This window comes from Fimicolochytrium jonesii, assembly GCF_025526975.1.
Source record: "Fimicolochytrium jonesii strain JEL569 chromosome Unknown EV422scaffold_10, whole genome shotgun sequence".
Taxonomy (NCBI): domain Eukaryota; kingdom Fungi; phylum Chytridiomycota; class Chytridiomycetes; order Spizellomycetales; family Powellomycetaceae; genus Fimicolochytrium; species Fimicolochytrium jonesii.
In genome coordinates this window covers 184,833-208,809 of record NW_026515677.1, presented here as the reverse complement: position 1 = coordinate 208,809, position 23,977 = coordinate 184,833, and the positions used below count along the sequence as shown (strand labels likewise).

Sequence of the window (23,977 nt, the reverse complement as noted above, 5' to 3'; positions counted from 1 at the left end):
GTACAGCACATGAGCCATACGGAATTGGGATGGGAAAAGAAGTATGGACATCGGAGGGAAAACGCTCCTCCGCACGGCGACGTCGTCCGTCTCAGCCACAGACAGACAGACAGCACAACTCCTCAGCAGCAGCGTCATCACCACTGCTACTGCAGAAGAACAAGGACATTTGTTGTCTTGCCGGTCTTATCTTGCTGAGAAATGGTTTGCAGGCCTAGTCAGTCTAGAGGTGTTCCGTCGTCTCAACTGCCGCCACTGGGAGACGCCTCTTTTGCTGTATCCCTCGCCCTCGGAATCCATATTGCGATCGCGGTCGTTTGCTTCCTTGATGAGTGAGGTGTCAGTCGTAGCTCGTGATTCCCCCGTAAACCTCATAGCATGCCAAATCTGAAAACTAGTACCGCCAATCACCTCTGGCATTGGCGGTCTCTCGAGTCTCTTCCGTCAATGAGTGTATTTCGGCGGGACTAGACTACTTTGCCCAACTCATAAGCGAAGAACGAGGCGGGCGTGCTTGGTGTTGTTCTTCACTAAGTCGTTTGACGTCGAGGTGCTCTCCAGGCAGAGCAGGACTTACAGTAGTCTGCCGACGAGGATGGAGAACGGTGTCTCTTTTCTCGCTCTCTATGCACAAAGCGGTTTCACTCCATTGTTGTCGCACTGATGGGGAAGATTGTGGAGGGACGCAATTGACAGCGCGAGCGCGTCCTTACATAAGCTGCAACTCCGCCCTTCTACTCCCTGGTCCCTAACAACTCAAGCTTAAACAATGCAAGCGCCTTGCGCCTACCTAATCCCCCCTGCCACGCTCCTGCAGGGATCAGCCTCGCTTCGTTTTCATCGTTGCGTCATGCTTCCCGTCCCGCCTTATATGCAGTCGTAAACAAGTCCCTAGGCCATCTGACTCGGAGTCGATCAATACTCGACGTATGCATGCATAGGCTCCGCAATATAAAAGACGGTGGAAGGGCAAGCAAGCGTGCGCTTTGTACACCAATGAAAAGTGGTTGAGTGCATTTGGTGCAAATTCGTAACTCTCGACTATCGAACAACCACGAATCGTAACTTGCACCCTTCACGTGGGAGCGCCCCACTTGATGCTGGAAGATTTTCAGAGGGATAAGGTTAACTGATGTGCTTCGCTCGCATCACATCGGGAGGCCTGATGACCAGTGCATTGATCTAACCTGACTTCCCTCGCCTCACCGATTAAACAGTGAAACTACTGTTGGACCATGTCAGGGACGTCTTCTGCTGCAGACGTCGCAGAGGCAATATTCGAACGCGCTTGTAAGTGGCCGGACTACCGCAGAGGAAGGAGGAAGCCGGGGTATTTTTTTCCCCTCGCATGCGTTTGGGATTTTGGGAAACAGTCAAAACATGCAAGTTTTGTCGAACTCACCGGGTTCTTTTCCCGATGCATCTGCATACCTAGGTCAGGTCAAGTACGCCTCGGACATTGACAAGGTGCGTTTCTTTCTATTTCAGCATCGAGGCGCAATCCCATGAGAAGTTACGGGGAGAAATCTCATCGGATTTATCCGCAGTCGAACGTATCGACCTCATCTTCTTCGCTGAACGAGAAGCCAATCCGTCGATCTGTGGGTCGCACTCGCTTCCGCAAAAGCCACGCGGCGCCGTCACCTATTGGAAAGAGCCCCCGACGTGCTGTGCATCTGGATGTATGTGTGACATAGCAGTTTGCTGCATGCATTTTGCCACTAGAGGCGAAAGATGCATGAGCCAAACAGGGAATATTCAAAATACAACGAAGAGCTGACACAGCCCTATCACATCTTCCATCTCGGATTTGTATTACAGCACTCAGTAAGCCTCGTCTCAGACCTCCCAGCCCGTCGTTCCCGCGGCAGAAGCTTCCGTCTCAGCATAAAGCAGCGTCTGCACGCCGCCAAACGCCACACCCCCAACTTCGCCCAGTCCGCAGCCGCTGCCATGGCTGCTCTCACGGGGAGTACCAAATCTGAGGAACACGCCGCCGGCGCTCAGAGTGATCAAAAGGAGGAAAATGTGCCTGTGACGACGGCGGCTGAAGCGAGGAGACGCTCCAGCGTTGTGCAGGACAGACGGGACTCGGCTGGATTGATCGGGGCTGATCAGCATGCTGGGTCGCGTCGTGTGTCGCATGGGAAGGTCGCAAAACCTGTGCCGAATGCGTTGGGTGTTGGTAGGTGTACTTTTGTGTGAGTTTGTTTGTCTTCAGGCTCATGTGATTTTATTTCCCCAGAAAAATTGAAGGATTACGATGGCCCTGCCGAGGATGAGGTGGGTGGGGCCCTGTCTTTTGTGGGGACCTTCCGTAACTCTTCCAGTAATCCCAGTAATAACGTTTCATATTCTTCTTCAGATTCACAAAACGTACCACAAGCTCGACACCGATTTCCCCAGACTTCGCACTGCTGAGGACACAGATGATAGCCCAAAGCCGGCTTTGAAAGCGAGCGGTGGTTGGTCAGCCCAGGACCGTCCCATGCAATTGTCAGTGACGCCTCAAAATGTGGTCGACGTGACGCCGCGAACCGCAGAGCAACGCAGCCAACTGATGCGCGAGCTGGTCGTATGGTACTTTTACAGCCGCGCCGGGTCGCCCGTCCTGCAGAGCCAGAGCCAGGCAGGCGGGATGGAGCGTCCCACGGCGCCCAACCACCCGACCAAAATGTGCATGTCATCGGCGGGGACGGATGTAAGCGAGAATCTGGCCGCGATTCCGGAAGATATGGAAGAGGACGGGGTGGATGTGTTCAAAGGCATCGGAACGAAGGGGTTCACATTTGCGTTGAGTAAAGTCGCGCGACGATCGTTGCACCGCGCTTCTGCCGCGCCGGGGGCAGCTGCACACCCTCCATTGGGCTCGACGCCCTCAACGGCCGCCTTGGGATTCCTAGCCTCGCCCGCGCCGTCCCAGGCGAGCCTCTTCGACGACAAACAGAAACGTCGCCACCGCATGCGTCGGGTCTCACTTACCCCCGCCTTGGAGATCGCCGAACGGGACGCCGCGTCTGTCAACGCACCCCCCTCGGCCGGCCTCTCCACCCCCTCCCCAACCTCCGCAACCAACTCCCACGTCCCCAACCCACCGTTCCTAACCAACAGCACCAAAACCTGGACCTCCTCCTCCGCCCTCGTCTTCACCCGCACCCAATCCTATCCCCTCCTCAAACCCCGCGACAAAGCCAAACGCAACACGGGTCCCTCCCGTCTCAGCAAAGCCTTCGGCACCTCCCTCGGGCCGTGGGTCGACCACGACCCCGACCTGTGCGATGCGCACGACCACGCGACGTACCTCACTGACGTTGCGGGATCGGTGTCGGCTTACAACGCTGAGCGCGCGAAGGGGTGGACGTCGCATGCGAGTTTGGCGGATTTGTTCGGAGTGTCGGTTTTGGCGGTGGCGGAGGGTGGGGAGGTTATTCAGAGGGAGAGGAAGAGTAGTGGGAGGAGGGACTTCAAGGGGTTGTTTGATCGGTTGTTGGTTGCGGATGAGAGCGGGTTGGCGAAAGGGGGGAAGGGAGCGCCGGCGAAGAGTGCGGCGGAGGACAAGGCATCTGAGCAGGGGTTTGCGGCGTTTTTGGACTCGCTGATTGTTTGGTGAGTAGGATTGTAGAAGTGCCGTCACTTTCTCGGCGTTGTGGGTAGAAGCACCAGCTCCGCTTTCCTTTATCGTCCTCCCCGCCCTCGCCGAGCGTTCTCGTTGTGCCTGGATGGTTCTGACAAACCAACTGCCCTTCCTTCCACCAGATCTTCGCGAAGCCCTTCTATCTATGGCATCAAGCATGTGGACGGAGGGACAGGCGGACGGAAGGGCTTTTGGACTTCCCGCACGTTATTTGGCATTACATTTGTTTTTGATTGTTTTCTGTTTTCACTTCATTTGTGTCAATAGTGAATGGAAGGTGATTCTATATGAGTGAAGTACGTCGGTCATGCCCTCGGTCCGGCCGTGAGGGAGGAGGTTGCTTTGGGAAGCACATCATCGGAAACGCATATTTTAGTCTTCACAGATGCTAGAGACGGCCGGGGTGTGGTACCTACTATGTATTACGCCGGCGGTGCGATATAGCCAAGGAAACACCTTCCAGCTCCACCCCTGGCCTGTCCACTATTCTACTAGATGTCAACACCTTAGGCTTTATTCTCCACCACATTCCGCTCATTCTCCTCAAGCTCCATTCGCGTCTCTTGTGCTCCAGCCGGAGTTGCAACATTGGCCGGCAAGCATTGGCGCCTTCTCGGACGTCTCTTGAGATCCGCTCCAACCCCTCGTGCGCTGAAAAGTTGGAGCGCCTCCCTTCACAGGAAGGTGTCTTCCTCACATTTGATTTTCTCCGAACCCCGTCCTTCGTTCGAGGATCCGTGCGCTTATAGGAAATCGAGCGGCGTCTGAGTTCACCTCGCGCACATCGAAAGCCCTACTAACAACTGCAGGCTGGGTTTCGACTCAAACTCGACGTGCCGAGTTCGCATCAGGGTCGAAGCTCGGACGTCGTCGCCAGCTCGATCGAGTCATCCCTCATCGACGCCAACAAAACATTCCCGATCTGGAACCATCAAAAAGAGTGGACAGATTTGATAACCAACTACACCAAGAAACCGCAGATGAAAGGGCTTTTTGCCGCCGCTGTATGTGAACTCCCGTAGGCGAGAAGTGTTACGCGCAACACTTCCTGTTTTTGTCGATATTGGCATCGCCGCCCAAGTTTGACCTGCTCCACGTTGGGCGTCTCCATTGGGCAGGTATGTCTCAAGTACGATAAGCCACAGGAATCGACATTCACGATGGAAACCTTCGAAGTGTAGAGGAATGTATATTAATGCCAACGGTAAACTTCCTACATAATGTGAGCAATAGGTATGTTTCATTGACTATGCTATGATCCTATTTGAATATTATCACTCACTCGCTCTCTCGCGTCGAGGACACTCTTCATACCTTCCATGCTCGGCTCGCTATTCCTCCCTGAGAATTCCTCCCTGAGCCGCCATTCTCTTTTTCACATTCTCTCGCGTCGAGGAAACTCTTCATAAATTCCATGCTTGGCTCGGTATTCCTCCCTGAGCCGCCATTCTCTTTTCCCACTCTCTCGCGTTGAGGAAACTTTTCATACATTCCATACTTGGCTCGGTTTTCCTCCCTGAGCCGCCATTCTCTTTTCACATTCTCTTCCAGAGGGTGTGGGCTGTCCTCGTGCTCGACCGATCCGAGATAACGAGTGACTTGTGGCAAGACGCCATGAACAATGCAGTCTGGCAATGGAGGGGAGATCTTGGTGAAGTCATCGTAATCATCTTGGGTTACTGTCGAGTGCACCCATTTCGAGTAGGAGATGATCAACCTTCCCAACTCCTGCGGGCCACCAAAGTTTGCGTAAAGCTCTTGCGTGATGTCGTGAAGGCTATATTTCGGGTTGAGCAGCCGCAAATGTATGAGCAAGGCACACCAGTCGACGCAGAGAGAGTCCGATCCATATGCGATATTCGTGAACGCTTGAGGCCCTTTCCCAGATGGGGCCGCTTCCGTGGGGGGTACATAGTTGAAGTCGCCGAGCCCGAGCGCGATAAGTAGATCTCGCACAATGACGCCTTCAGCCCCGAATCCCACTTGTCCCGGAAGCACCGCGGGGTCCCAAACCTCGGCGGTACGGGCAACAAAATCGACGACGAGGACGACACAATGGTGGGCCTCTACACCCGTCACAAGTATGGGCAAAACAGCCAAGCGCTGATGGCGTGCACACATTCGCATCGCGCGGGGAAGGGCCGGTGGGTAAGAATATCGCATGCGATTCAGATCTAGATTAACGCCTACCAGCTCCCCATAGTGCTTTGATATGACGCCGTAGTGCGATTTGGGCACGGATAGTCGCTTGTGGAGTTTCGGTTCGTCCCTGAGGATATTCAAGATGTGCAGCACAGCCCTATTGCCGAAAGCAAGTGGTAAGTCCATTTTATTCTAGGACCACGCTGAATTAAGAGACGCATATCCCGTCGTGACCCGGGTGCGGAGAGGTAAGGTTCTGGAATGGTGAACCACTTGAATGGCTTTGCTCGTTTCTCCTTCCGCTTCGACGTCCGCTTGGTAGTGCCCATGTTTGCGGCTTGATGGCGGTGGGGTGTAGTGCGGGTAGAGGATCTGTCGGCGTCTCTGCGCAAGAAACCGGAGTTAAATGGTTGGCATCACGTCACGCGGCTGTCACGTGACACCAATGGACAAAATCATTTCAGATGCGTCGGAGTTCGTGCCCGTATATGAAGTCGAGGACTCGCCGAGCCGATGTGTCCATGTCGATGGCCGGAAGTTGATCGAATGTGCGCTAAGGTTATGCCGATGGAGCTCGTAGCGGAAGGTCGGAGATGTAGGGATGAGCGTAAGGGATGATGACGAGCGCGTGCTGCATGAATAAGTGATGCGACAACGCCGCGACAGGATGGACGGCGCTTGGGGATGAATGCTCTCGTATGACGCTGGTCGGCGTAGCGCCCATTCCAGTAGGAGCGCAGAAAGGTTCGGGATCTTCACGATGTGCGGACTCCGAATTGCGGAGAGGTCGAAAGCTGAGAAACAAATTTGTAGGCACATATGGAACGATTGCTTTGTCTGCCGTGTCCATCCGGCTCCGATGAGAGTCAGCTTGTTCGCCGATGGGTTGGTCAGCAACGAAAGCATCTCCAGATGTGATTTTGGGAGTGCGGGGAGATTGAACTGCGAACAGCAGCTCTCTAGGCACGTATGGCACGATTGCTCTCGAAACCGCGACGTCCATGCTGGCCAGGTGAGGTTCCGATGCAGGAACCTGTTCCTGTTCGGGGGCGGGTTGGGGATCATGAAAAGAATTTGAAGCATTGATATCCGGCCTGCGTGGAAGCTGAAAGGCAGTGAACATCTCTCTCGGCCTATATTGCGCGATTGTCTTGGAGAGTACACCGTCAGCGTGGATAATATCCGCTTTGCGCGGAGTGTCGAAGGTGGCCAACACCTCTTTCGCCAGGTGTTGCACAGTTGCCTTTGTTCCGACGATATCCCTGCAATCCGGGTGAGAGTCTGATCCAAATTCGCTGGTTTTGTGTTCGAAAGCGGGTCGGACGGCGGTGGTATCCGACCACATCTGCATTGGCACATACGGCACGATTGCTCTTGGGGCAACATAGGTTTCACGTCCCTGCGCCGCAACACTCTGGGCCTGTGTACGACGCTTTTTTTTGTCCGCATTATCGATATAGGGGATGCGCGGCGGAGACCCGAACGCAGCGGAGAAGGTGCCGAACGTTACTCTCGGTCTGTAAGGCACGATCTTTTCTCCGGTCGCCGAGTCCTCCTTGCCGAGAACAGAGGCGTGTTCGTCCGGAGTTCGGGTACTGACAGGGTTTTCCGTTTGATGAGTGCTCGAGACCACGGAATCGGGTTTCTGGTGGGATGTCCACGACAACTGCCTTGGCACATACGGCACAATCGCCCTCTCGATCACCCCAAATATCTCACATCTACGTGCTGCGACTGTCGTCCACCCACTCTTGGCCGCGCCTCCACTCGACTCCATCTCCCGACCCACATGATCGACATCCAAGACCACCCTTCGCCATCTCGCCTCTGCAGCTTTACCCGTTTCCATCCAGACATTGGCGCTATGACCCCGTCCCTCGTTCTTGTTCTTGTTTTGTGTGGGAGTGTTACTGAAAGAGGTGCCCGTGTGGGATCGGTTTTTGTGTTCGAGGTTGCGGAGGATTGCGGCAGGGATCACCCCCTCGCGTCCGCGATGACGGTAATCGCCATGTGGCAAGGAGATGTGCCGACCACTCCCCTTCGTCTCTTTGCGCATGTAGTTGATATTTGCCGCCATTCGCCGCCAACTCGCCTCTGCAACTTGATCTGTTTCCAGGCATGCGCCCCATTCCTCGTCTTTGTCATTGCTTTGAGAACCGACGATAGAGATGCGCTTACTATGTCCCTCCTTGCGTTGGAGGTCGCTGAGAAGCCCGCCGGGCAACCGGGCACTCTGATCGGGAGGTTGGTAATAGCTGTGAGGCACCCATCCGGTGTGTTGGTTTTTCAAATCGATGGTGATGAGAGTAGGTGCGTTGGAAAGCTTTGTGCATTTGGGCTTGGGTTCGCGTTCGAAGTCATCTAGCAGGTCATCAAGCGGAACGAATGTCACGGGATGTACTTTCCAATCGACAGGTCCGGTCCTTGGTCCGGGTGTTGATGCGGAACTTGGTTCACGGGTTGACTTGGGTTCCGATCTAGGGTCCGGCGTCCACACGGTCGAGACATTGGGCCACTCGCCACTAACGTCCTCCTCGTCCCCGTATCGGAAGTCGCAATTGAGGTTGCCGATCCAAATCATCGCCTGATGTTCCTTTACGCTCATACGTCTGCCAAGTTTGATTTTGGCATCCATCAAGGCCAGGCCTCTCTTCTCCCTCGCGATTCGCTTCTCCGCAACTCCAAGGACTTTCTTTGCCGCTTCCGCCACCCGCTCACATGCACTCAGCACCATATCCTCGTTCCCCCCCGAATCATCCTTCCCCATCCCCGCATGCTCCACCTCGACGATATCCACCCCCAGCAGCGCATCGCACTCGTCAAGACATGTCTCAACCTCCAAAAGCGTATCATCATCCTCATGGTCGTCGTTATCGTTGCTTCTGATTTGGCGGCAGGCAAGTACCCATACGCAACCGACTTTCCGCATGCACTCCGCAAGCAAGGCTTTGTGGGCGTCGGCGTCCAAGGAGAGCGGGTCTTAGGTAAGCAGAGTGAGCAGGGTTGATGTGAGCAGGAGGGGAAGAATGGGCATGTCGGGTGGCGTCCGGGAGGGGATTGGGGCGAAGCGTAAGTGGAGGCGCAGAGGAGACCTTTCTTTTTGTCTGATGTGTATCAATCTTGACTATATTTTGATCCTGCGTTGTTCTGTTCTTGGGGAATAGTACGACCCGTCTTTTTCTCTCCTCCAAACATCTGAAACCGTCTCCACACGAGAGGTCACCAAACAGTCCGAAGTTGACAGGTTATTGACAGCAGTTGACAGTGGCATCGAATGCTTGAAGCCAACCAGCTAATTGAAAGGTGGATGATGTTATGTCGGTGGGAAGAGACAACGCTCCGTCTTTATACACAAACACGTCTGTCCCTTTAGTTAGCCGACGTGCTTGCTTTAGCAACATGATACCCAATGTGTGTTCTTGCATTGCCAATACCGCTTTTTGAAGCCTATGGTTTCTCAAGTAGCTTGAAACGGATCACGCCAAAGAATCAGTAGATCGAGGCCATCCAGTTCAAGCGATCCGACGAGAGATTATGGCCCTCGCTAAAATCTCTTCCTCGCCCAACCTGGATCTAGATGGCGTCTGACTGATTTTCGGTTCAAAAGACCATATTTCCATGTTATTTGTGCTTATTTCGACAGGTTTACGAATGGACAGGGGAGCACGATGCGTCTCGCACAGAAACACTTTTTCGCAACCCAACACAAAGGCTCTACTAATTGGAAACCTCATACAAAAAAAAAGTCACAGATCAAGCCGTCTATGGCGATGACACAAGAGTTTCTGAACCTGGCCAGCAAACTTCGATGTATAACACAGCGGCAGAGAGGTTCGAGCAGTGTTCCCCAATGCATCCGGTAGCACGAACCCGTACCGTTTTTCCGACCCAGTTTCAATGAGACGGTAGATCACAAGAAAAAGCCCCAAAGCGGGCGTCGAGCATATGCATCAACATAAGCCTAATAACAATACAGTCCTAGCGCGGTGATCAGGATTATTCCAGCGCCTCGTCTCGCTTAACGCCCTCCAGGCACATTGCCCGCCGTCGCATGAAGTTTCTCTCCACCAGGACCCTCTATGTCTAGTGTGGGCCCCGGCCCGGTGGCATGTCTTCCACCGACTCCTTCGATTGCTTGTGGCTGCGGCGGGCGTAGGTGTTGCGCGGCGTTTCGAGGGGCCTGAGTTGACCGTCAAAGGAAAATTCCGTTTTTAGAAACCCGTATGGTGTTGTGAACAAAAAGCCTGGGTCGTTACGTACAGTAGCAGCAGCAAACTTGCGGCGAGCAGCCTTGTGAGGCAGTAGTCGAGGTTTCTTGACTGCCAGTTGCCGTCGGAGGCCCAGGTCATGTAGGCGGCGCTGTATGGTTCGCTTGGATACAGGATCTGTGCGCCCAGCGTTGAGCTCTTGGGTGATCTCAGCTAAAGACGTGCGCCTTTTATTGACTGTGCGAGTTGTGAGCCTGACCAAATGACGGGAGTCGTTTTCCGATAGCTTCTGAGGCCTGCCGGAGCGTGGTTGGTCTTGAACAGTGCCGGTTTTTGGAAGCGGGCAAGGATCAACTTGACAGTTGAAAAAGGGATGTCTTCAGTTTCAGCTATCGCACGTATGGGCATTCCTGCACTTCGGTGGGCAAGAACAGCGTGTCGTTGGGCCTCAGTGGTGTGGGTACCCATGGTGAAAAATTGGGGACAGGTTGGTTAGGAGGTTGGGCGGTGGGGATGTTTTAAATGCGTCGCTCGATGGATCAAAATGGAAGCGGCTAGAAACTTTTGTCACCCTCCCGTCATTGCGGGTAGCTCTTGTCGATGCTCACTTTTACTTATTTATCGCTTGTAAGGGTGGTACATACACTCGGTGTGCCTCGCTCGATTCTATCGTCTTTTCTCCATCGATCTGTTCAAACCCGAGGCGGACCATGGTGCGACCCTTTTGATCCAAACTAGGAGCCCTTCCTCATCGCCAAAACATCACGTCAGTCATACCGTACGGCCATGCCCCACCGTGGCTTCATTCTAACGACTCCAAATGAGACTTGAGCCTCGTTTCCCGCTATCTGGATGATGTGGACCCTGGTGCGCGACCTCGACCTGATACTGGTTCCCATGAAGGGCTAATGAATACCTGTCAGGCTTCTTATGAGGGGATGTACGACGGGCACTTCTACGTCATTTGTTATGCTTTCCTTCCCGCGACTCTCTGCATCAACACAGAGCATGCACATTCCCCGCGACGGCCGCGGTGGCGATCCTCGACATCTGCGGAATCTACGCGGACTCCTTCGTTTGGAGGATCCCGTCACCACGGAACAGAATTCTGTGCGTCCCCACGTCCAGTCCGGGACGACATCTTAGAATGCTTTGTTTGTACACATTTCACGAACTGCACCAGCGACATGATGTACGAATGTTCTCGCTAATCAAATCCCTCACAGCAGCCTAAAAAAAAAACAAAGATATACAAATGACGTGTTGAAAAACGAAAACAATGCAACATTCCAACCCCATCTAACCCAGTACCCCAGTACATCACCGCACAACCCCACCCTGGCTCACCCTCATCCACCGCTTCCCAAAGCCTCGTCCCGGCGTCGGGAACGTGAACCGTCTGCCCTCTCTCCTTTTTGTTCCCGTAGGAGTGGTGGGGATGTCGGCGCCGCCGAGCAGGTTGGTGGCGGAGGAGGAGGGCCATGTGCATTTTCGGGATGATATTATGGTGTCCGTGTCGACGTCCGAGTCGGCGGTGAGGGGAAACACGTCAACCGTGCGTGCACCTTTCTCTAAACCCCTCTTGAGTAGCGGCAACGCTTTGGTATGAGTACTATGGTTGCTGGTATGATTCTGATGAGGCCGCCGAATAGGCACCAGAGTCCTCACAACTTTCCTCTCCCCCCCGCGCTCGGTCGCGGAGATGATGCGTGCCATCCATAGGAGCATTTCGAGAAGGGTTGGGGATGCGAGATGAAGTTGGGTTGGGTTTTGTTGTTGGCTGTCTAGTGAGGTGGAGGGCGGGGATGTGAGTTTGAAGGCGAATGTTCCTGGTGGGTGGTGTGTTGATGTGGTGTGGGATGCAGGTAAGGAGGAGGATGTGTGTGGGGAGGTGTGTTGAGCGAACCAGGCTGTTGGGGAAGGAAGGCTGCGGCAGCTTTTGGGTTTGATGTGGGTGGGTTTCGATCCTTTTGAGGGTTGAGTTTGGCGATGCTCCTCGGTGCCCGGTCTTTGTTCTTGGAGGATGACGAGGTGGGGTGAGAGGTGGACTTGGGCGAGTATTTGGCGGTTCTATTGAGGACGTATAATGGTGGTTAGGTATCTGACGGTGGGGGAGGTTGTTGGTGCAAAGGGAAGTAGTACATACCTCACGCGACTCGCATACGACCACACTCTTGCTACCCAACACGCCCCACCTCCGCACCCACTCTCCCTTACTATCCGTCCGAAAATAGAGCGGGCCCTCATATTCACACGCGTCGACGTTGCTCGGGTTCGCGTCGGTATCCCTCTTGCGAATGTTTGACGCGTCGTTCAATGTCAATGCCGGTGTGGAGACAGTCGTATCCCCAAACACATGCAACCCCCCATACAAATCCATCAAATCCGCCATTTCATCCACCTCCGCGCCGCCACTCTCCCCATCAACAGACGACACGCACGCCACCGGGCCTTCATCAGCAAGTAAGAAGATCTCGTCATCATCGTCATCGCTGTCGTTGTCGCTAGCATACCGCCCCCGCCCCTCCTCATCATCAATCGTCCTCGCGTCCGGGTCGATCCCCTTCATCGGCACATACGCGTCAGCAGGTATATTGAGTATCTGCGTAAGCGGCAGCGACTTGCTCCTCGGCGGGATCGTGCGGTCTTTCATGATCATCTCCGACTTGATGTGCAGGGCGGTATCGCTCGACCACCGCGGGTCGACGGCATGGTCGGAGTCGTACCAGCGGGTGTGCGGGTCGTGCCAGATGTTGGAGTGTGTGACGGGGAGGTGGTGGTAAAGGAGTGGGTGGGTGTCGTCGAGGAGGGTGGTGCGGTGGTGGGAGTCGCGGAGGGTGGGTGGGTGGAGGAGGGCCATGGCTTAGATTGTATGTACAATGGATGTGTGTTGCTGGCTTGCTTCGCCCGAAGGAGCTTGAGATGAGGAAATGTGGGCTATGCGATGGAAAGCGCTCTAGCGCGCGCGGGAACGAGATCCACTTCCCAAAGCAGGAGAAAAAACAAAGACGTCGCTACGAGAAGCCTCGTCTGCGCAGGTAGGTGTGAAAAATCTAACGGCTGTGCCTTTGAGTGAGTCCTTCACCAAGTGAAAATGTGACATCCGACGTCCGTATGTGCAGTAGCGTCCAGCGCAGTGCAGTGTCTGAAGGGCGGGCAAGAAAACCGCAGATCTAAAGTTCTAGCAGGATGCAAGGAGCAGCGGTCTTGAACGAGGTGTGAAAGGCTGTGCCTTCTTTCTCCTTCTCCTTCTATATCTACCCCTGGTGGCCACCGCCCTCACGCTCAGCGACGGCAAAAAGGTTTCCAAGTTTCACGCAGCAATTACTGTAAAGGCCCTTTGGCTGTGCGGTCGGTTGACGTCGGCGAGGCCTTCGTGACCAGCATTAGTAGGATCCGTGACGTTATTGCGGGGGTACAGGGGATCTTTTCAGATTCCCGTACGTCAGCTTTTGCCCCCATCGGCAATGCTGGTACGATCGAGCTGCACAGCTAGAACGATCGAGCTGCGCAGCCGGACATAAGATCCTCGCATCCCTTCCCCAGTCCCCTCCCTACCGATCTCACTTCCCTCCCCCATGTCGCCATGCCTCCAATAACTACTATGGGATGAACCGACTGTGCCGCTGCGGTTTGGGAGCCCCAAGGGTGAGAAAAGGGGTCGACTTGACACGCGTCAATGGAGGGATTGGAGGCGGAATTGGGGGAGAAGGGGGAGACGCGTCTTGACATGCAACTCAACAAACGGCTGAGCAAAAGTTGGAACTAAGGGCCGGTACAACGAGCGGTGCATGATCCACCGCTATCCACCATCATGTATGTCCTTCTCGTGTGATCTCAACCCAATCCATTGCCGGAAAACTTCACAAAGTCCTTTAAGGTTCCGGGTCTGGGGGAGAGAGAGCACTAAACGTATGCGTATGCGAGTGTGTCCATTCAATGCGGGTTGGGGGGGTTTAGAGTAGAGTTTAAGATCCGAAGTCTCTCATAAAATAGTGGGGGGGATTATTGGGCTGGGATTATTGCTTGCGATTCCGCTCGCCGACGATCGCAGTGACTTCCTTGACCATCGCGGGATATTCTTTCGGGTTGATCATGTTGTCGTGGTCCACGTCGGCTTGTTCTAGGATGCGGTCTGCATACGACGTGATCTGCGGAAAAACGTCATAATCGAGATTAGCGTCATCACGATCTTCATTACGAGACAACTGCGTAAAGACAGTCCCAGAGTAGGAATTTTGCACTAACCATGGCATCGTACCCCAACTCTCCACGGCTCATAACGACTTTCTGCAACGCGTCGCGCAACTCAGCCTGGTCCAGCATGCCGTTCCCGTCCTTGTCGAAGGCCGAGAACGAGTCGCGCATGTCGAGGTAGCTGTAGAAATCCGTGCAGCCGCGGCGTAGTATGCCCAGGAACACGAATGTCACTAAAAGACATTTCGGTTAGACGGACAATCCTCCACTGAAGGTGATGTTGAGAGTAAATAACTCACGGCAAAAGTGAGGCCCTATCCTCAAGAAATGCGTCGTCAACCCTTTATAGAACGCCGTCAGACCCTCGTTCTTGGCGATCTTCCTTATGGCGTCGATCCCATTCGAGTACATCACGCCTTTTCCGTCAACGTATTGCTGGTTATAATATCGCGTACGGGTCACGTCGATGGGGTTCATACAGATGCTAACAATCACACCGTATCAAATCAGTATGCTTCCCAAATAACCAACAAACATCCGGCATCTCCCCGGGCGTCATACCAACTAACGATCCCAGAAGCGAGCCCACAGACCATATCCAGCCACGCGTTATCGTTCCACTGCCGTTCCGTTATCAGGTAGTCCTTCATTATGGAGTAGGCGGCGAGATTCGACCCGGAGCCAAAGATGGAGCGGAACATGCTGAGGATGGAGCCGCGGTAGAGGCCGCGTACGCCGTCGGCTTTGTAGATGCTCGAAAGGGCGTTCCATGTTCCGGTGTAGCTGTGATTGCGATTTGAAGGTTTGAGTGATGGGCTCTCTTTGATCCTATGATAGCACTGGAGTCATGCCTACCCATGTTGCGTTCCAACGGCGATATTGCTTTTCGACGCGGATTGTAATCTGATGGATGCGAATCGTCCAGAGGGGATCAGAACGGCCGTGATCGCTACTAACTTTCCGTCTTTCTCAAACGCTGTGTTTCCATTCCATACCGTGTTTTCACAAGCTCAAAGGGATTGCAGCTGATGGCGCCCATGACACCGCACATCGATCCAGCCACCATCCGCTTCCAGGCTGGTGGCTTGCCTTTCGAATTGTCGTGTATGGTAGCCAAAATGGGGTCGAACATGCCCTAGAAGCAAAGCAAAGATGTTAGTGATGCGCCCCTCTGGGACAGACTCGCCACTGAATTCGAATGCCTTCCCACAGGCGTTCGCTATTTGAGTCTGGAATTCTTCCACCACCACACTCACAATGCGAAACAAGTTCTTCGACCCTTCCCTCAGGATCGCAGGCGTCAGACCCTTTTGCAGACCCTTGATGCCCTCATTTATGTAGATTTTATAGATGGTGTCGAAACTGTTTTTGTACACCGTTTGCGATTGCGCGCTGGCTGCTGCGGTTGCGCCGGTTTTCGCTTGTCGTAATTTTTCGCCTTGTAGTTGTAGGCGGACTCTGTGGTGCGTTAGAAAACGAGGGTGAGAAGGGCTGTCCGGTGGAAGGGTCCCATATTATGGCGTTGACTTACTTTGCAGTGTCGAAGGGATTTGTGAAGATGACAGCCCCTGCAAAGGAATAAGAACAACGGTCTGTCAGCATAAACGTGGTATGGTCAATGGCAGCGACCTGCGGCGAATCGTATACAATTAGATCAAGAGGCCCGTGGCCCCAGCTTTTCAATCCTCCCAGACTGACATTCTGGTATGCTCCCATGCCATGACTTTCGCAACGACCTCTTCCTCCGCACACCCTCAGACTTTCAACCCAGTGCACTCCCTATCTTATGACCTCTATAGACTCCCGAAACTCACCAGCAGGGGCCAAAGCGGACATTGCAAAGTGCTCGAAAGCACCCAACTGCCGTGGCTTGCCCGTGACCGGATACAAGCCCGGTATCGGCGCTACAGACACCTTTGCTCCCCCTGTTACGGACATCTTTCGGATTCTCCTGTATCTCTTTCCAGGTGGTTACGTCTCGGGATAGAGGTCGTCAGCGAAATCAGATGCTTCTGTTAGGAATGGGAGCCCAAGAGTTAATGCTAATGAATACGTGGCCACTCAGCGCCGCAAGTAGACTGGGCGTTGTGCGCAGGATGGCAGCTCGCCGTATCCGCCCTGGGTCGGCCGGTCCTGCGCGAAGCCCTAGGCTGGCAACCCCTGATAAAAGTACACTGCCAGGAAATCACATACCACAGGTAATGCTGTACACAACGCGTGAGTAGTGCAAGGTGGGATGGCGTTCTGGAAGAGCGCTGTACGAAGAGTCGGTGTGCTGCTTGTGGGTCGACCGTCGGCGGCAGCTGTTGGCTTCTGGGATGTTGCAGCTGAGTTCGTAAAAACTGGGCTGGGGGTTGCTGCGTTTTTTCTCACGATGACGGTTTGCTGTTGTCGCTGGTTCCATGTCTTTGGGAATCTTTTCCATATCGTTCGCGCCCATCTTTTTTTTGGACCAAAAAAGCTGAGAAAACCAAAAATGATAATATCGTGCCTGCACCAGGGATTGAACCTGGGATCTTCTGTTTACAAGACAGACGCCTTGCCACTTAGCCATACAGGCATCGGTTCTTACACTTCACGCCCTAAAACTCTATACACGTCTTGTATAACAGAAGTCCCACCTTCTCTCGATTTTTTCGGGGGAGTGAGACGCGTTCTCTCACTCGGAGTGCGTGCCACTTCCCTCTCACCCAGAGTCGCTCACTCAGAGTCGCTCAGAGCGGCAGGGGATAGGTGAATGCACAGGTTGGGAACCGAAGTTTCCACAGCATGTCTCCTGCTGCTGGCTTCCATCGATCGCGAAGGTGGCCCCGTGTATCCATTGCGGACCAGACAATTGCTAGAAATCCATATCCATTGCTAGAAATTCCATTGTCGGATGGGCTCCTATGTATGAGATTTCAAATTTGCGCTGCGAAAGGGGACCTGCGTGGTTAGGTGGCAAGTTGGATGGTGGTTGCAAAAGGTGCGCTCACTGTCAAAGTCCCCGGGGGAAGCCTGTCTTTGTTGGAGCAACTCGGACGCGATTGGTCCAGGCATTCCGAAGCGGGCTCTGCGGGCTGCCGGGGGTTTGGGTCTACGCCTCGGGACTGCCGCTTATCGTCGCCTTTGGATCGGACGAGTCGCTGGCCGAGGTTCTCCGGTGGATCCGGTGGCTTGCTATGGCTTCCAACGATATAAGTCCCCGTGGCGCTTTGGCGGATGTTTGGGCCAAGTACCGGGCAAATGAGCGGTATGCTCGAAAGCCGGTTGGTGCGGCCTCCGTCTCAAGCGAATCAGTCGTTGACGTTCCCCGACGAGCGGCAGGAAGAGGAGGAGGATAACGACCACGATGAGGCGAACTACATGCGCGTGTGACCAGAGCCTGCTATTTGGATGCAATCCCATTTCAGGCCCACAATTTACGTGGTACTTGATTAGAGCGCTCGAGTTGGATCTCGGCGTGAAGCTTGACTAGGAAATGCTTGCCTTTTTGGTATTCATAGCTTAAATAGGGTCCCGTTTAACAAACACGACTTTCTGAATTAATGAGAGGCAAAACGAATCCGCCATGAATCCGGCAATATATACATGTATCCAAAATCTTGAAGCCATGCCCGACCTGTTACCCAAGCCAGCATGCCTCTACAAATCACCCATGCGCGAATACAAATGTTGTGATGTACAGTACGTATTTTCTCGGGCCACTCGATGGATAGGAGGGGTTCCCGAATGCGAAAAGGCCATATTAGTACCCAAAATCCTCCCACACAACATGCTCACCCTGCAGCCAGCCCACAAGCGCGGCGAGCAGGGCGGGCCCCGTGCACAGAAAAAACCTGCTCCCCTTGCCCTTCAACGCATGCACATCCTCCGCCTGAAGCCTCCGCGGCCGCACAACCGCTGCCCCGCCAGCTAGCGCACCCATGTCCTCTCCATCCGCGCCTCCCGTCACAAACAGCGTCGTGCAGACAGCAAGGCGCGGCTCAACCGCAAACGCATCGACGGCGAGGGCCAGATCCTCGGCGCGGAGCGTCCACAGCACCTGCAGGGGCCGTCCGGCGGCTAACAGGGCGGGTGCTTGCGCGAGCAGCGGGGTGATGCCGACGCCTGCCGCGATGAAGACGGGGGCGGACGCAGTGGACGGGTCTGTCGGGATGCGATATGATTCGGCGCCGCCAAAGCCGAGAACGGGGACACGTACCGGTGCGTGTTGGGCATCGGCGTCGGCAGTCCCGTCGGGCTGCTGCGCCCAAAGGAAGTGGGTCACCGGCCCATGCAGCCGGACGGTGATTTGCATCTCGGTCGAGGCCGGCGGGCTGGACACGGTGAACGTCCGGACGTGATCGTCGTTCAGGCTCTGCGGGTCCTCATCACGCATGTGCGAGTACCCTGCACTGAGCAGCTCGTCGAAATCAAGCGTGGCGTACTGCCCTGCATGCCATGTTGGCACGACGGCGGCGGTGCGCGAGGACAGGTGGAATGTGAAGCGGTTGATGGTAGGGGTGAGGGTTTCGCGGCGGACGAGCGTTGCAACTGTGTCACGTTCTGCGGCGGCGGAGCTTGCAATATGAGCGTCGTGCTCGGCGAGGAGGTGGCGGATGGGTGGGTTGTAAGGCGAGCGTTCGAGAGAGGTGCCTCGGAACGGCAGACCGGATTTGATAAACTTTGCGGCGGTCACCGAGATCTTAACGGCAAGCTGCGTTTTAGGCATCAAAGATGACGCCTCGTGGCCAACGAGGATGGACGCGGCGCCCGTGAGATACAGCACGTCTCCTGATTCAAAGCCCGGTATTACGATGCCGACCATCGGATTGAGTTTGAGATTTCCTAGGCTCTGGTAGAGTCTGTTACCCGAGACTGGTGGACCCATGGTCAGAGAGTGCAGGAAGATTCTCCACCCGAACCGAACTCACATTCCGGGTAGACCAATTGCACGACGTCTGCAGTGTTGCGCAAAACCCTTACAAATCCCGGGTTGCCTCCGCGATGGTTCGTATCCATGGCTTCGCCGCTTGTGGTCGATAGGAAGAGCATGTCTGCTGTTGCGATCAGGCCGATCGCTTCCTTGGGAAGCGGAAGGGCGGCCGACACGAGCACTGGCTTCATCACCTCGCCTGCGGGAACGATGTCCTTGCAATTCAGATACTTTGGACAGTTCCCCAAGCTCTCACTTACTTGCATAGCAAGCTGCACGTCCCATCCAGCGCCGCAAGTGCCGCGAGAGTCCACCGTCCCAGCGACCATGCGTCCGGCGAATTTCACACGATCCCTCGTCTCCAGATCGATAGCAAGCGCCGACATGAGCCTCCCAGCATCCGACGTCCCAGGCCTCAAGATCTCCCCATCCACAACCTCAGCACCGTCCCACAGCGCCTCCACCACCGGATCATTGTCCACATCGACAGCGCTGACAAATGCCAAAACGCCGCGAGCGATGGGTCGTGTGCACCCGCGGTCACCGCCCCAGAGGGTTGTCCATGGACGACCTGCTGCGTCGACGGTGCCGACAGCGACGAGTGGGAAGTGGGTTGCGCGGGCGGCGTACTGTGGGGGCAGGCCGGAGGAGGTGGGGTTGCGTTGGCGGGGAACGTGGAGGAGGGAGTGCATGGCACGCTCGCCTGCGTGAAACTCCGTGACTGGAGCGGGCATGTCGGGGTGGGGGGTTACTGCTGGAGCAACGACGTAGTGCTGAGACAGCTAGGCAGATACTGACGGTGACTGCTAATGCTTTGGTCCTGTTTGTCTTGACAACTGCGGGATGTGGAGTCAAGACGAAGTTGGACATCAATAGACGGCTCCGACGGCTCCGGCGAAACGCGTCCGAGCGGTCGAAATCCTGCCCTTTGAGTTTAGGTCTGCTCCAAACCCCTTCCCAGATCCCCACGCCCATCAAAGAACAGTATATCAATCCCAGCCATTTATCAAAAACACAAAGTACAAAACTCAAAAACAAGGAGAGGGTGAAAAGAAAAGGTTATGAAATGTCTATGTGGGGGGAGTTCGTGGGTAGCTTGTATGTACGCCGGCAGCTACACGCTTGAAGTCTGTCTATATTGTTGAGGGATGATGTTGAGGCCATGACTCGATTGCGGGATGAAAATGATACAATGTATGTATGTGTTGCATGCGACTAATATGCTGTGCGTGTATGTAATACGCAGGATTTGGGATGTATGCCGAAATCCGGGGAAGTTGAGGAACAATGTCAACGCCGTTTATGTTTGTTAACGCCGTGTTAGGGGTGGGGAGGTGGGGAGAGACCGGCTCTCCTTTCTCTTTGTCGCAATAAATTTATGGGAATCGCTTAGTCATCGCTGCGGAGGAAAGAGAGGAAAATGTCAGTTCTCGAGTCCAATTTGCAACAAAGTTAGGAGCAGACGAGAAGTAGGAGTGCTCACCTATCGATGACTGGCAACCCGTGGTTATGATCCATCTTGGTCGTCGCCCTAAACTCCCATTCCCCATTCGGGCTCCTAAACAGCACCACGCGCCACTCACAGCCCGTCATGGCCGTCTTGAACCTCCGATTGCGTTTCCGCTCGCCCTTAAGCCTCTTCAACCGCCGTCCACAGTTGCAAATCACAACCACATAGTCCGGCTTGCTCGTGCGCACCAGCACGCTGAACCCGTACTTCAACGCTTCCTCTTTGATGAACTCGATCGCGGTCTCCTTCAGGCTCCACATGTGGTGAATCATGGCGCGTTTGAAGATCGCCGGCTCGTAGCGCAGGATGCCGTCGGGGAGGGGGGAGAGGTCGCGGGGTGGTGGGGAGGGTTGTAGGAGGCCTTGGTGGGAACGGACGACGGGGGAGTTGGGGTTGTGGGGGCTGGCGCGGTAGCTGGAGCCTTCGTCATAAGGGTTGCCGTAGGGGCTAAAGCGGTAGTGGGGTTGCGGTTGAGCGCCGATGGCGTAGTGGCCCGGATAGTCGTACACGATGTTGCCTTCGGGGTGCCCTGATTGAGGTTCCATCTTGTAGGGAGCGGAGGGAGGCCCGTTGTGCAGTGATGGGCTGCTATGAGGGTAATCATCCGATGCATATGGGAGAGGTTCGTGGAGGTGGCCGGCACTTCCAGGTCCAGGCATGTACTCAGACTTCAAAGACGAACCGTATGGGAAGTGCTGCTGGTGTTGTGATTGCGGTGTAGGGGGATCTTGAGAGCGATGGGAGGACGACGATGATAGAGGCGCTTGAGGGAGTGGGGAGGCTATCGGAATGGAGAAGAACAAGGAGTGAGTGAGCTGCCAATTGCGGAAATCAAACAAGGAAAAGAAATGCTACATACCAGGATAGGGGGAAGAAGCGCCATCAAAGTGCGCAAAGGGAGGAAGTTGCACAACATTTTGGTTCGCAGGTGGTGGATGATTCCTGTTTCCAAAAGGCAACATCCCTTCAGATCGTGGTGCCGGCAGTGTAGGGGAGTATGGCATTGGTCCATTCGACGAATATCCCATCATATGTTGCTGCTGATGTCCATACTGCAAGCCCTGCTGCGGCTGATGTTGATGCTGCTGTGGCTGATGCTGGGAGTAGAGCGTCATGCCGTTGCTTCCAAGATCATCACCAACCGATCCTGTCGGTGTTGCTGGACTGTTGGCTGAATATCCGTTCAAATTCATCATCGTCAACTGATTGATCGACACCTTCCCGTTCGCGCTAGACGAGGCTGAATTCGGGCTGCTATTGTGCTGTTGCTGTGGCTGCTGCTGCTGCGAGTACCCACCAACGGTTCCTGCCCGTGGAGATGAAGGTAAACGCGGGAAACTCTGCACCAGCGGCGAAGGAGACGGCGAGTGACTTCTGTTGACGTCGTACAGGTGGTGGTGCTGTTGCAACGCCATTGGCGACGCGGGCTGATAGACGGACCTGAATTGCGAGGGGTGCTGCGGTTGGTAAGGGTATGGGCGGCTCATAGGCGGGTGCTCAGTGTGACTTGTCGTGATAGAGTGAGGAAACCCATTCTGCTTTCCCAGTCGAGGTGAGGACACCGGCGAGCTCTCGTTGCTGTGGAATTGCGGAAACTGACGGTGCTGAATGTCCAGTGGCGTCAGCGGGAGCGGACTGGGCTTGCTGCTGTACGATGCCGTGTCCCCCATGTAAGGCTGGCCGCTGGAAATGGGGCTCGAGCGGTAAGATGGCCCACCTTCTGCGAGCGTCCCGTTGCTGCTCGACATTAGGCTCGGTCGGTATGAGCCGCCAACCGACGGTCCAGGCTGATTCGAGTCCGAAACACCGAGTTCAGTGATGAGCGCCATGTTTCTCGTTTGCAACACTTCTATTCCAGCGGTGGGAAAGAAGGGAGGTGATATGTTGAGCATTGTTTGTCCGAGACCAAGTCCTGAGGATCGCTGCCCCTCATTCAAGAAACACTCGCGATTTGACGAAAATACTCACCTACTACTGCGACGGGAGAGAACGAGAACGGCTCGTTGGCGGCGACGGGAGTGTCCGTAAGAGTCGCAGTGGGTGGCCAAATGCGGGTGGGAGTGTCCGGTAGTGCGTGAATGAGGGTTTGCCGTATTCAGCGAGAGTTGTTCTTTGAGCGCACTTCGGAATAAGGGGCGGCGGGCTACAACGGCGTTTCTTTGTTTCGCGCACTAATAACAGACTGTGCGCGGCCGCAAGGATAACTACGACGGCAGGGACAGACAAACGAGTAGTAGCGATCAGCGGCAACCGGGGGTTCTGCTGCAGGAGTGAATGTACGGTTACTACAAAGGGAAGGGAAACGAGGCGAAATTGTCCGAAAAGGCTAAAGCGGCGGCTGTGCTGTGTGTACGAACCTTCCGATTGATTCCTTCTGGGGTGAGAGTGATGAGCGTCGATACTAGCGATGGGGAGTCCAAGCTCCTACTTGGACGTATACAACAGGAACCTCGAAATGAAGGGTTGGAGACTCGAGAGACGCCTGTGCGAGGATGGGGCAAAATATCACCAATGAGGGGAGTAACTCGAAGGCCGGCGTAGGTGCTGTATCACTTGGGCGCCCGTTTATGTGCGGATTCCCCGTTTAACGGCCGTGAGACGAATGCTGGAAGTTGGGAACGGCCGGACGTTGTAACCTTTCGGGTCCCGATACAACGACAAAGTTTTGTGCCTATACGAAACAACCCCAAAAAGTTCACTTTCTCGAAACTCGGAAAGCTTCCGACACCAACAGACCCTGGGACAGTTCAACTTCAGAAGCGCTTCGTACAGGATATCTGACGAGACGGTAGCAGGATGCTCCGGAAGATACTTCCAGGAGCCATGCAAGTCTGCTTTGTGACTTTGGAGGAGGAAGAAAGAGACAGCGGATCAATGGCTGGCCAATACATATGCAACGAGCGCCTTATCGCATAGCAAATTTTGCACGTAAAGACCGCAGGAAAGGGAGTGATATCGGCCGTCGAAAAATGGTCATTGTTCGCGTGAACGGTATACGTAGGATTTCAAGGAATCCGGGTATGGCCGCATTAAGAATAGGTATTAAAATGCCGGATTCCAATGGGACCCCGATAACTCATACTGCTTTCCATTATACCGGTGGAGGATTTTCCATTATACCGGTGGAGGATTACCGGTGGCCGACTGGCTGGCGATTACATTTTCTCGAAATTGAAGGTAAACCGGCGGGGAATGGCTTGTCGCCGCAAATGTCACACAGTCACACTGCAAATCGGCCGATTCTCATATAGCACACGTGGCTTGAAGGCCCCATCCCAGACCCGGGAAGCAAGTTGGGATCAACCGGAGCGGCCGGCTTTACGAGGCAGATAAGAAGGAGACATCGATTGTGCAGGTCACATTGGGAAAGATTGTGTTTTCCATGCCTT

General features: G+C 54.6%; 6 protein-coding genes and 1 non-coding gene across 7 annotated transcripts; 1 reads left to right on the top strand and 6 right to left on the bottom strand.

The window, feature by feature from the left end:
• The first annotated feature begins 1,261 nt into the window (after positions 1–1,261).
• Positions 1,262–3,888, top strand: EV422DRAFT_37203 (uncharacterized protein). The gene is made up of 5 exons (XM_053066736.1): positions 1,262–1,682; positions 1,822–2,185; positions 2,246–2,283; positions 2,366–3,606; positions 3,757–3,888. Coding segments are annotated over exons 1-5 (1,821 nt in total). The 5' UTR covers positions 1,262–1,505; the 3' UTR covers positions 3,758–3,888.
• A 540-nt stretch (positions 3,889–4,428) lies between these two features.
• On the bottom strand, positions 4,429–6,085 carry EV422DRAFT_37166 (uncharacterized protein). Its single transcript, XM_053066731.1, has 2 exons — positions 4,949–6,085; positions 4,429–4,802 (listed from the first exon to the last, which is right to left on the bottom strand). Exons 1-2 carry the CDS (start codon positions 5,960–5,962, stop codon positions 4,596–4,598), a joined length of 1,221 nt encoding a protein of 406 aa, XP_052925873.1. The 5' UTR covers positions 5,963–6,085; the 3' UTR covers positions 4,429–4,595.
• A 4,793-nt stretch (positions 6,086–10,878) lies between these two features.
• EV422DRAFT_37001 (uncharacterized protein) lies at positions 10,879–13,160 on the bottom strand. Its single transcript, XM_053066719.1, has 2 exons — positions 12,131–13,160; positions 10,879–12,054 (listed from the first exon to the last, which is right to left on the bottom strand). The coding sequence occupies exons 1-2, from the start codon at positions 12,842–12,844 to the stop codon at positions 11,305–11,307; spliced, it is 1,464 nt and encodes a 487-aa protein (XP_052925872.1). The 5' UTR covers positions 12,845–13,160; the 3' UTR covers positions 10,879–11,304.
• Positions 13,161–14,003: 843 nt separating this feature from the next.
• EV422DRAFT_567048 (mitochondrial carrier domain-containing protein) lies at positions 14,004–16,119 on the bottom strand (the record flags this gene model as incomplete). Its single annotated transcript, XM_053072495.1, has 9 exons — positions 14,004–14,135; positions 14,233–14,414; positions 14,481–14,665; positions 14,743–14,964; positions 15,037–15,084; positions 15,177–15,316; positions 15,438–15,639; positions 15,713–15,749; positions 15,996–16,119. The coding sequence occupies 9 exons, from the start codon at positions 16,117–16,119 to the stop codon at positions 14,004–14,006; spliced, it is 1,272 nt and encodes a 423-aa protein (XP_052925871.1).
• A 550-nt stretch (positions 16,120–16,669) lies between these two features.
• On the bottom strand, positions 16,670–16,741 carry EV422DRAFT_t71. The gene has a single exon. It is a non-coding gene; the product is annotated as a tRNA-Thr (tRNA).
• A 920-nt stretch (positions 16,742–17,661) lies between these two features.
• EV422DRAFT_36988 (uncharacterized protein) lies at positions 17,662–19,973 on the bottom strand. The gene is made up of 2 exons (XM_053066718.1): positions 19,077–19,973; positions 17,662–19,020 (listed from the first exon to the last, which is right to left on the bottom strand). The coding sequence occupies exons 1-2, from the start codon at positions 19,810–19,812 to the stop codon at positions 17,909–17,911; spliced, it is 1,848 nt and encodes a 615-aa protein (XP_052925870.1). The 5' UTR covers positions 19,813–19,973; the 3' UTR covers positions 17,662–17,908.
• Positions 19,974–20,041: 68 nt separating this feature from the next.
• On the bottom strand, positions 20,042–22,579 carry EV422DRAFT_527600 (uncharacterized protein). Its single transcript, XM_053070223.1, has 3 exons — positions 21,448–22,579; positions 20,562–21,369; positions 20,042–20,477 (listed from the first exon to the last, which is right to left on the bottom strand). The coding sequence occupies exons 1-3, from the start codon at positions 22,478–22,480 to the stop codon at positions 20,468–20,470; spliced, it is 1,851 nt and encodes a 616-aa protein (XP_052925869.1). The 5' UTR covers positions 22,481–22,579; the 3' UTR covers positions 20,042–20,467.
• Between the last annotated feature and the right edge of the window lie 1,398 nt (positions 22,580–23,977).